Consider the following 12,367-nt stretch of genomic DNA (forward strand, 5'->3'; position numbering starts at 1 on the left):
TTCTCAATGAAATAATTTTATTTGCTAAAGTAAAAGGAAATTTCCAAACCCCTCACCTTCCTCTTCTCATCCCCCATCACTTACCAACACATCCACTCAGGAGATGGTGTGCTTTCCAGAATCAGACTTACTTAAGTCAATTACTTTCGTTCAGTTCTTGAACAACTTTCCAACACAATTACTTAATGGCATAGGCTACAGAAAGGGTGAGGGCTTATACAAGACAAGAGAACATCTCAGGGGCTTCCTAGAGATGTGACCATGGAGATGCCCTCCCAAACGACACGCCTGACTACTACTGAACTTAGCAGACCTCGTCAAATGTTTCTGAGACATCCACAGAAGCACTGTAGCCTCGGGTGGGTGTGCACATGTGGTCAGGGGGTAAGAAGGGGTATGGGATTGAAACCAGACACATAGAAGTTGACAGCGTATCAGCACCACTTTGGCTCTAGGCAGCAGCACACAGTACTGGGCATGAGAGAGGACAACCTCTAGGCGTGTCACTCCTAATTTCAGGAGAGTCATGTCACTGAACTGCTGGCAAAGACATACCACAGTGGCAGCGGGAAATATCTGACAGAGATGCTATGCAGTCTGTCTGGGCACTAAGTGGTTATATGAGGAGGTAAACAGGCTTCTGGCAGTTGGCGGATAATGGACCAGTAAACACACAGAAGAAAGTGGTGACTTCACAGCGAGCTCCTGAGGTCTGGGTACAGGCAGAAAAATCTAGAGAGGCCCTATATCCACACCACATGAAGTACAGAAAAATCTGAAGGAAATACCAGGAAACATACTGCCACTCTTACCCCCACCACCCAGTGCAGTGTATCAGCAAATTGAAACACAGGAATCATAGAGAGACTACAACCTGTTGACCCAACAAAGGAAGTAATCAGAGACAGACAGGAACATTACATAACGGGCCAGAGATCAACCCAACAATAAGACATAACCATCATAACTATATATGCTCCAAACACAGGTGCAACCAAATACATAAACCAAGTACTTAATGAGCTCAAGGGAGGCATCGGCAGCAATGCAGTAATGGTAAGAGTCCTTAACACACCACTCACAAAAAGAGGTGAATAATTTAGACAAAAGATTAACAGGGAAATAGCAGTCTTAGATGGAATCATAGATGAGATGGATCTAATATATACATATGGAAATTTCCATCTACAAAGAAGCCAAATACACATTCTTTTCAAATACATATAGAATATAAAGACTGGGAGTTGGGCGGTAGCACAGTGGGTTAAGTGCACATGGCACAAAGCGCAAGGACCGGCATAAGGATTCTGGTTCAAGCCCCCGGCTCCCCACCTGCAGGGGAGTCGCTTCACAGGTGGTGAAGCAGGTCTGCAGGTGTCTATCTTTCTCTCCCTGTATCTTCCCCACCTTTCTCAATTTCTCTCTGTCTTATCCTATTTTAAAAAAAAATGGGAAAAAATGGCCTCCAGGAGCAGTGGATTCATAGTGCAGACGACTGAGTTCCAGCCATAACCCTGGAGGCAAAATAAATAAATAAATAAATAAATAAATAAATAATAAATTTAAAAAGATAAAAAAATATGGAGACTAACATGCTTCTGAACAACACTGAAGAAATCAGATGAGTAGGTCTTCCTTATCTCATTTATAGGATGTTACTTTCCGGGTAATCGTCTCAGCACCAGGTGGAAACAGGACTGTGGCTGAAAGATGTGGCTCCTCTCTCGTGGCCCCTTGTGAGTGCCCTAGCTAGCTGTCTGATGTGGGAGAGGGCAGCTGCCGTCCTGTCCTGGAACCGGCTTACCTCATATTCCTCCTTGAAGCCGTAGCCCTCTGCACACTTCATCTGCGTGATGTGTTGAAGCAGGTCAGCTACCCGGATGGCGGGGTGAAGTTGCCCGGTCTGGTAGGGCACATCAGCCGGCTCTCGTTTCTTGTAAGTGTGGGACTGCACCAAGCTGCTGGTGTCACTGGCCATTGTGTGGGTTTCGTCTAGGAAAAGAAGTTCATGGGGAAAGTGAGGGAAGCACTAGTGCTATGCCAGGGCTTCTGTGAATGCTAAGAAGTTGTTGTGGAGTTCCTTCAACCTAGGGCTATAGTGATCCCTAAGATGGCTCAGCAAAAAAGAAGACACAGTGTTACATGTTTATAAATTTAAACAGTATTGGCAATACTGACAAGAATGAGGTAGAAACCTTTGTTTTTACAAAGCAGTCCAAACGATCTATTGCTTTTAAAAAGCCAGTGGATAAGAAGAACCTTTTAGCTTTTGGATGCTAAAGTTCAGAGAAGTTTCTGCCTGAAACTTCATCAAGGCCTGGCAACAAACCAGTCTTGTATTTGTCCAAAGATTAGTTAACTCATTTGTATGATGAGATAAATAAACTGTACAAATGTTCTGTGAGCAAAATAAAAGTGCACAACATGATTTGGCTTATAAAGCTAGCAATGAAAAGGTGAGCTTGATAGATGAAATTTAAAAAAAAAAAAGCAGGAAAATAAAAGATCAAAAGGGGGCTTGGTTTGATGAGTCACTTTGCATGCTCCAGTATATACAAAAGGCTTGACAAAATAGCATGGGTCAACACATCACACACATGGAATGTTCTGTAAGGGCTGACATGCAGGCCGACACACAGCAGAACCAGCTGGCTTTGTTAGAATCTACAGATAAGACACACACTCCCATTCCCTCCACACCTTTTCCATGGGGTGAATGGGGGGGGGGAACTTACCATTTATTGGCACTTTTAAGAAGATACATATCAGGAGAAACGAGGAGGAGAAAAAGGAAAGAGGGCATAAGCAATAGAACTGAGTGAATAATTACAGGTGGCTTTTAATTTTGTGCTTTAATCTCATAGTTATGTTTTGCTTCGTAGAGGGTCAAAGGGCAAGACCTCAATTCTCTCATCCTGTCAGGATGGAGGCGTTTAATTTAATTACTCAATGACAAAAAAAAGTCTAAGAGAGTATCATAATTGCTTTTCATTCCCTGTGAACCAAGAAAGGACTAAATAAGTCTTTATATTTGACACATTTTTCTCATTTAAAATCTCTCAAACAATTCAAACAGATTGTATTACAAAATTAATGTCAAAATTTGGTAAAGTAAGCCTAAAAAGGGCTGTATTTTAATGAGTCCACTAGTAAATTAGATTAATGAACTGCAGAATTTGTACCTATTAAAAATGTCTAGGCAGGAAAGTTCTACTAGATTAAAAATTCCACATTCTAATTTATCAACCCACTCTCTTGTCGAATCCTTTTAGCTATTTTTTGATTGAGGATGTGTCTCATCAAAATACGATGCTAACGTCACTTAAAATGAGAATGTTCAGTCAAAAATGGATTTCAGGTATAAAAATTAAATATATAAGAAAGAATATATTCAATTGAAAAATTACCAGATAATGTATGAATAGGGAATTCAGCTATCTTTTTTTTTTTTTTTTAAGTTCCAAAGAAAATTTAGTTCAAGGATGTTGGCTAGCTGGGCCTGGTTTTAAAACCGCACTTGTATCTGCATCGCAAAGCCCCTGGGATGCGTGGCATGAAAGGTGGCACACAGGTGTGTAGCTATGTCGCTGTTGCTGAAATGGCACCTGGGTCACACTACAAGGTGGCTAAAGACACAGAGACAAAATAAAAAAGGGTGGTGAGTTGATTTCATGAATTTTTTTTTTCATTTGGATTTGCTTTGAAATTTGGCGATTTTGTATTTTATTCGAATAGTTACAGATGGGGGGAAATTTTCACACTACATTTGCTTGCTGGCAACTGGCAAACTGGTCACATGGGAGAATGAATCCACACTGAAGCCCTGAAGCCACTGAGTCCCTTTTAGGTATTCCAGCAGGAAGCTCTGCTCTTCAGACTAAGATAAATCGAACATTAATTCATCTCCCCTTGTGTTCCTCTCCTTCTCTCCATTTTGTACCTTTGGGGATGAACATAATTAAATGGCCTCCACTGTGGGCTGACTTTCTAAATGTCTCTAATGGAAGCGGCTGGACCTTTCTCATGGACAGAGTGGCATTCCCACAGTGCTCTGAGCCCAGGGCAAGGCATTCTTGGAAGCTTTAAATCCTCAGAGCTGTACTCCTGTCCACCATATTATCTACGTCACCCCCTGCTATATCATGCCATCCTAAACTCAGGATGTGGGCACATTTTAAAGCATTTGAGCGCTACTGTGATCATATCAGAGAGAAAAATGTTATCTAGTACATAGCTATCAAAGGAGGCCTAGAAGGCTTCTTGTGCAATATAAGGAAACTAGGTCATTCACACTCATCAAAATTCTTGATTCCACCAAAATTCAAGGTTAATAATAATCACTTTCCTGACTTCATAATAAAGAATTATCACCGATAGAAAGTTATTGTCCCTAATTTCCTATGCTTATTAAAAAAAAAAAAAACGGGCTGGGTGGTGGTGCACCTGGTTGAGTGCACGTTACAGTACCCAGGGAATCAGGTTTGAGCCCCCAGTTCCCCCTGCAAGGGAAAAGCTTTGCAAGTGGTGAAGCAGGGCTGCAGGTGTCTCTCTGTCTCTCTCCCTCTCTATCACTCCCTTCCCTCTCGATTTCTGGCTGTCTCTATCCAACAAATAAATAAAGATAATGCAAAATTTTTTAAAAAAAAATCCACTGATAATTTTTAATTAAAATGTATGTTGAAGTTAGAAATAATAGTTTTTGGTGGTTCTCTAAGAACTATGAATTAGTTAGAAATGTTTCTTTTAATGAACTATCTGGAATTTCCAACAGACCAACTGAAAATCTTGAATTGAACTGAGTGCTATATTTTTGGGGTGGGGGTACTCTTTGTCCCCCCCCCCCAGGAAATAATGTAAAGGCATACATGAAGGCTATGTGTATCCGAAATGGTATCTCAGCATCTGCGAGTACAAAGGAGAGTCTTTGCAGATTTTATGGTGCTAAGACTCAAGTCAAAACATTTCTTCTTATCTCAGTACAGAGTGTATTAGTACATCTGTCCTTCCCATGGTTTCAAGCAATATCCTCACTAATCCCCTCTACATGGAATATATAGATTCATATTTGCACCAAGTTATCAAACCATTTTTTATATTAATACATATGTAAACTGGATATAAAAACATTTACTTGTTGATATATTTGACTTAATTTGCACATTGGGCATAATTTTTGCCACTTGAATTGTCTGTTCAAGTGATGCTCCTTTGGTAAAAGAGCTTAGGTAGCTTGAAGAAATGTCAGTGTTCATAATAACACTGTTTTTACTTTAGAAAACAATATTATTTGTCCAATAAGCTTATCTTAATCCTGCTGTGACATCAAAACATTTTCTTCTTCTGCCAATGCTCAGTCCACTCCTCAGTCATCTCTGCTCTCAGCTACCCCTGGGTCACAACATCCACTGAAGAAACCACGGAATGAATTGGACACAAAGACATCACAAATCTTTAGGAAAAGATTAGGCAAATGTCATCTACCTACAGGCTACATTGTCCTAGTGTCTAAGACCAGCCAAACGCCCTTAATTTATTAAAAGACTAAAAATGCAGCTTTCTTCCCATGATAGTCTTTAAAAGTGATAGGCGTGACTTTAGTAGGTTTTGTTTGTTGGCCTTCAGACTGGTGCAAATTCCATAATTCTGATTTATAGCCAGTCTTAACCTTTTGTCTGAGTTCTCTCCCCCCCTCCCCCCCCCCCTCTCTGTGGCAATGAACTTCCTTAAACTCAGACTGCACCACAAGGGGGGAAAAAATCACCCTCTATACAAAATTGGTAACAAATTAGAGAAAAATAGAAGCACATGGCTGGGAAAATGATGTTGCAAAGCTATAAAACCCTTTTAAAGAGAGTTAGGAAGTCAAAGTTAAACAGCTGAGGATGGAAGTCTTGCTACAATGAATTGTTATATACCTTGAAGTCTTTTGTGTTGTGCTCCTTTTCGGTAAGGTTAGTGGTAGAGAGAGAACAAAGCCGTGACACACTTGGGTTATTTATGCGTCGCAAATGCAAGAGCAGCACATGCTTGCTTGGTTATCCTAACCAGGGAAGGCCATTTCTTCTCACCCTTCTTACACTAGATGGACAAATGGAATTTTTTTTTCTTCAACTCCCCTGCTGGGAACATGTCATACTTTTCAATGCATTAGCCCTACCGGGATAACAATTTATTTCATTTCTAGTGACATTTGACACAATAATAAACCATATGATTATATCGTGCCATCATGTCATTTCACAGCTGAGAACAGCAGCTCCTTTGCAATTCTACTGTGTGACAGACACTTCGGAATGCTGGGGGTGCCCTGAGTGGCTCTGAGGAGGCATAGGGGCCCCAAAGCTATTGTGATCATCTTTCGGAAAAATATTTGGTATAATTAGAAAAATGCTACGTATGAAATGGAAGCTTTTAATGTGTGGCTTTAAGTGAAAACAATCAGAAGCTATTTTCACTTTTATGACTGTCACATTGGACAGGACTCAGCTGTTGGGATTAACAGTTGGGTGGTGACATACTGTGACTTTCCCTGGGGTCAGACCCAACTTTAAATTCTGAACACAGAAAGGAAGAATACAGCAGCTAAGAGTGTCCATTAAACCTTTCCCTTTCTTCCCCAATAGCTATTTGGCAGCCCCTCTTCTTATCCACGGAGACTGCTTGGATGAAGTCTTTCTTGTTACCTATGCCTGCCACCCACCTCCATGCCAACCCTCACACACCTTGCCTTACTTAGACTCATAGCATTACACAGTTCCAGTCTCCTGCAGATTGGCCTGCAGTGGCTTTCTCCTACAATAAACTGTGATAAAGGGAAATGTTCTCACCTAAAATTGCAGTTGGCACAAATGGGTCTGTCATACATCATAAGCAGGTCAATGCAGAGAAAGTAAAAAGAGAAAGAACAGTAAATGATTGATGAAAGAGCCCCCCCACCCCAGGCCCGCACCAACATTCCCATAGAAAGCATCGGGTTACAACACAGCCAACATACTCAGCTGCACAAGCATCCTGAGCAGCAAAGTGATCGCCCGTCGTCCCAGTGCTGGGGGGGGGGGTGTGTAGGAGAAAGGACACAGTGACAAAGACTGTTACCTGGGTAATAGGAATTAGGCACCGACGTGCTCAGTGTATTTGTTTTCATTGTAAAGGATGAGGGTGATGACACTGCTGTAAATGAGAGAAAAGAGTAGTCAGTGGTTATTTTCACTTGTCTGTATATTTTAATGTGCCCGATTAGCAGAACACAGCACAAGAAGCCTAGTCCCAGCTGCCTGTCACACACAAGATGCGTTTCTAAAGGCGTCAGTAAGAGAGCTGCTTTGGAAGGGAACCCACTTGGTCATGAGCACACAGGGACTCCCATGGCACTGACAGGAGCTCTGGTGCAGTGATGTCTCTCTGTCTCTCTGAAGGGTAGAGCGGTGGAACTCAGACAAAATGACAACCAAATAGATGGATTTTTTTTTCTGAAATGGAAATGAATCATATTTATAATTTGTGTTTATAAATTGCCAGAATAAAAAAAACAAAACAAGAAACGAGGACATTAGAGAAAAATGAGGACAAAGTCTCAAGTGCCCATAAACCATGCTAGGGTCAGAATAAGGCCTATTAACTGCAAATGTTTTTCTATTGAGTGAAAATGTGTGAAGTAGATACAGGGTTCTCCTGTTTCTAGGCATGTGAAAGTTACCAACATCTAATGTTAACCCTTTTCTTCTGATCTTAAAACAACCTGAAAAGATTTCAAACATGTCTAAACTTGGGGTTACTCCCCTAGTGATCTATTGAACACTTGTCCTACAAGGATCCCCTCCCCCCCATGACTATTCTGACTTTAAAGGCAATAAGAGGGCATAATGATCAAGTGTTCAAGTTTGCCACCAGGATTCTTCCCAATGGATAGGATGGATAGCCATGAAGAGAGAAAAAAAAAATTTTTTTTTTGACACCATGGATATCTTTGGTGCTCAAAGCCTGCACAAATCCACTGCTTCTGGTGGTCATTTCCTCCCCTTCTGTATAGAAAGTGAGACACACCACACACACACACACACACACACACACACACACAGAGAGAGAGAGAGAGAGAGAGAGAGAGAGAGAGAGAGAGAGGGAGAGACACTGAAGAACCTCGCAAAGCTTCTTCCTTTCAGTCACTCCCAAGTGGTGGCCCAGGACTCAAACCCAGGTGCTCACACAAGACGGTGGGTGTGTCCTATTGGGTGGACCACCTGCTGGTCCTCTAGAATGGATGGGACTTGATGCTACTCATTGTTCAAAGCGTGGGAGGAAGATAGAATGTGTATTTCGGTGTTTCTCTTCCTGGCTGTATTGCCAAGAAGTATGTGGAAACGCTCAGTGGGAGGTGAGCTGTGGATACCAATGCTGGTTTCTGGAGAGGTGCTCAGTGAATGGGCACACACTCTGCAAAAAGTAATCTCCCTCCTCATTAAATATCCTGCCCAGAGCACATATCCTCGATTGTTCGAACTTCAAAAGCCTAGAAACTATGAATGTAGGCTTCTGCTCTTTGGATAGGCGAGATTCTGAGTAGATTTTATTTGTGAGGAGTTTCATGATGAAATAGAAAATTTGGAGGATTAATGGTTCATCCTGGAATGTGAGAATGTATATCTGTGTGTCCACTTCATTTTTAACCTTTCTATGGTGAGAAGGACATTTCCCACCTTGGTCTAACACAAATGTGTAAGTTGCTTTATTTTAGTCTTCTGATTTTTTTTTTTTTAAACCAGAGCACTACTTAGGTCTGGCTTATGGTGGTGTAGAGGACTGAACCTGGGACATTGAAGCCTCAGGCATGAGAGTCCCTTTGCATAACCATCATGTTGTCTATTCCCCTGCCCTAAATTGCTTTATTTTTTGCAAACAAATGAGCTACATCTTTAAATGAAAAGTACGTTTGCTACAAAAATTCAGAGGAAATTCTTCTCCTCTCCCTCCTCGTTCTCTCTCTTCTCCCTCTCCTTTTTCTTCTTCTCTCCCTTCTTCCTCTTCTTAGTTTTTGACAGAGAGGCAGAAAGTGAAAGAAACCACAGCACCAAAACTTCCTTCAATGTGGTGGGGACCGGGCTCAAAGTTGACAAAGCAGCGCACTATCCAAGTGAGCTATTTTGCCGGCCCCCCGCCCTCCCCCGAGAAAATTCCACGGGAAGGAAAGGGACATAGTGGCTGGTATAATGAAATTCCACAGATGCTGTCACCCACACTGAAGATGACAGGGGGCCAAATTCAAAGATGAGGAGCGTAGGCTGAGACAACCTCAACCAGGTACACAGTTTGCATTTGTATTTAGAACACATGCATGTAGCGACTGTGAGCAGCATAGTGTGGACAGCTGTAACATCTACAAAGGGGAAAAATCAAAAACAAAACAAAAAGGAGGCTTCCTCACTGTAGGAGACAGGCATGGCACAGGCGAGGCATGTCACTGACCCAGCTGTGATTAGAGGGGGCAGGGGGTGGCAGAGACGGGATGGGCAGAGCTGCACAACCAGGAGAGGGCAACTGGGCAGTCAGGACACGGGCACACACTGTCCATTTCAGTGCTCTCCACAGAGACAGCATTTGTGTGCATCTCAGTCAGTCACAAGGCCCTTAGTTGTTATGCACGTCTATTATATGAACAGCTATGAAGTGTGTACTAACATGTACATGAGATGGTGACAGTGGAAGGGTCACTCTATCTGGAATGTGAGAATGGTTCTCACAATCTAGGGCTGCTCTACATCCTGATGTGTAACCAAAGGGAGGGTCAGTCTGTGGACATGGTTTACCCTTGAGCCCTGCAGTTAGGAACCACAGTTAGAATCAGGCAGATGGTATAGGATTCACTTCCTGTTTGAGAGACGATTTCCAGAGACAAAACTGCTTTCTCCGTACTCCATACTATCAATCTAACGGTTAGCTTCCTAAAAGCATGCCTTTTACCTGGGTCACAGGTGGTAACACAGGAAGGTATTCACTGAGCCTGGTTTACCCACCTGGTGTGAGATGTTAAGTTCTGTGAAGTGGAAATACACTTTACCTTATTAATTGCTACTAATCGCCCTATAATAAAGGCTGAACCTGTCAGCCAAACAAATAAACAATTAACTTGTTACTCCCGCTTAGTGAACTGTTGTCTAACAGAATTCCCTTGTGTAGCTGCACACCTGGCTAGCTCACAAATAGGATCTAAACAATAAAAAGAAGGATGAGAAGCAGGTGCCTTCCTTCACAGGAGGTTAGAAGCCTTCCTGTCACTGTTCTCTAGCTTACGCGGAAATGTTAACCGTGGCTCCCTGTACATCCTGAACTGTCTGATGACCAGTCAGAACTCTCCCAACCAGTGCGAAAGCATAGGCACACATCGCTCAGATCATTGAAAGGAACTGGAGAAACAATCAGAAGAATTCTCTCAGGGAGGCTTTTTTTTTTGGGGGGGGGGCTTGTTTGTTTTATAATTCCTTAGACCCCATAGGGATTCCTGGAACACCAGATGTGTGTTAGAGGCCAAGAAATGTGTGCACTCACATCTCCCATTCAGATTGTGCGTGTCCATGAACGAGAAGGCTTCGTCGCAGCTCGTGCCTTGCTCAGCGTAGCTCTTGTCCATGGAGTTCACCATCACAGTCATCTCTTGCCGGGTGCTGCTCATAGTCTCCTTCCGCTTCTTGGCTAGTTTCCTTGGGATAGAGAGTTCATGATATAGACAAGCATGGGGGTGGTATGTGTACTGTCCCATGATAAGAAATCACTTCTACTGAAGTGACCGAATTCATCCATGACAATGATTTATGCTGCCCACTATCATAGATGTCAGGCTAACCACCAGCTGCGGAGAATTTGCTTAAAAACAGCCACTACATATACCCCCCAAAAGCCTAGAGATATTAGGAGTGTGCAGCCAAGGACGTTACTTTAAGTTTCTTGTGCTGTATGCTCATTCAAACAACCTATGACCTCCAGCACTACAGAATCATCATCTAATTATTTATATGCTTCCAGAGGTTTTAACTTTTTACTCAATTATTTTCTACATTTCCACATTCAGAGAATCACTGTTAAAAAGTGGTGAGACCCCCAGCAACGTTTGTTAAATGACAAGTTGATCCAAGGATGAAGATATGAAGAATGTTATAGCACTAAAGAGCCAAACTAGATGAGAAGAGAGGAAAGTATAATTGAAATGTGTCCCTCAGTCGGTCCTCACACAGATCAGAGGAGCTCAGGGATCAGACCACTGGAGAGACGCAACCTGGATCCCTGGTAGGTATTATACTGAACACAATTCCAGATGAACAAAGTTTAGTTCCTTGCTGGCATCTGTAAGTAAAGCAGGTCAGTGCTCCAAAAGATACACCGCTGGCTTCTCCACAAAGTTTAGCACAAAAGTGTCATCGTCCCCTGCCTCAGTAGGAGAGACTTCAAAAGGCAGAGGGTGGTAGAGAGATTTCCAATTCTTCTAGAGCATGATTTAATTCTGGCCTCTGGATCCTGCTCATTGATCACCAAAAGCTCATTATCTAAAGTCACCTCAAAAAAAAAAATCTAAAATCTTTAATGGAACATTCAAAGAGCTAGATGAAACAGTTTGATAGGCCTTCCAGCTGGAGCTGCTTCATGTACCCAACACAGACACAAACAGAATTATAAGTGCTTACAGAGAAGGGAGAAAATGAGAAAATGAGAAGGCATAAGGAGAGCACAGCATTCTAATGTCAAAAAATATGGGCTGAAATATTCTAATTCTGCCTAAGCACCTTCAAGTATTTGCAAAAAAAAAAAAAAAAAAAAAAAAATGGCAGCTATGTCTCCTAAATCATTTTCACTCTGATTGACCTAGGATGCAGCAGAATTTAAAATGTGTCAGATAATCAAAACCATCCCCATATTAGGCGATTTCTAATGCAATGAAAGACACTGACAATATCAGACCATATGGATAATCTTTAGTATAACTTTAAAATGTCACATAATACAAATGCTCTCTTGCCTATAGTTATAATCATCTTTTAATTTCATACTTTGAAAGCAGAAGGGTTTCGTTGATAAGTTGCCCTTTTTAATTGATTAAAGTTGTAGGAAGAAAGATATATTTCTAAACAACAACAACAAAATCATCTATATCAAGAGATAAAGATTTGCAGAAGTCCACCAATGTTGTCCCTTTCGGAAGCTGGTATTCCTCTTTCCCCAGCATGCAGACTAGGCTCATCATCACTTCAGCACCCTTGCCCAGTCCACGTGTAAGCTAGAGACGAGGTCTTCATATTCCCAACAGGTGCTACAGAAAGGAAGAGTCCAGGTTCAGGCACCACAGCTGCATTTACAATAACACACTGCCCCTTCACAGCCGAAT

At 42.0% G+C, this 12,367-nt stretch overlaps 1 protein-coding gene across 8 annotated transcripts in view; it reads right to left on the reverse strand.

Annotated features, from left to right (window-relative positions):
• The window catches only part of PTPRM (protein tyrosine phosphatase receptor type M), a 770,521-nt gene that overhangs the window by 172,457 nt on the left and 585,697 nt on the right, over positions 1-12,367 (reverse strand). For 4 of the 8 annotated variants that reach the window (XM_060200700.1, XM_060200698.1, XM_060200697.1 and 1 more), the window contains 4 exons: positions 10,540-10,691; positions 7,096-7,170; positions 6,828-6,854; positions 1,805-1,992 (listed from right to left, as the gene is read on the reverse strand). In XM_060200700.1, the coding sequence (XP_060056683.1) occupies positions 1,805-1,992; positions 6,828-6,854; positions 7,096-7,170; positions 10,540-10,691 (442 nt within the window). Of the gene's footprint in view, positions 1-1,804; positions 1,993-6,827; positions 6,855-7,083; positions 7,171-10,539; positions 10,692-12,367 lie in introns of all 8 variants that reach the window. The other 4 variants (XM_007517155.3, XM_060200699.1, XM_060200695.1 and 1 more) reach the window with 2 other exon arrangements.

This window comes from Erinaceus europaeus, chromosome 10 (genome assembly GCF_950295315.1).
Source record: "Erinaceus europaeus chromosome 10, mEriEur2.1, whole genome shotgun sequence".
In the NCBI taxonomy this organism is placed as follows: Eukaryota; Metazoa; Chordata; class Mammalia; order Eulipotyphla; family Erinaceidae; genus Erinaceus; species Erinaceus europaeus.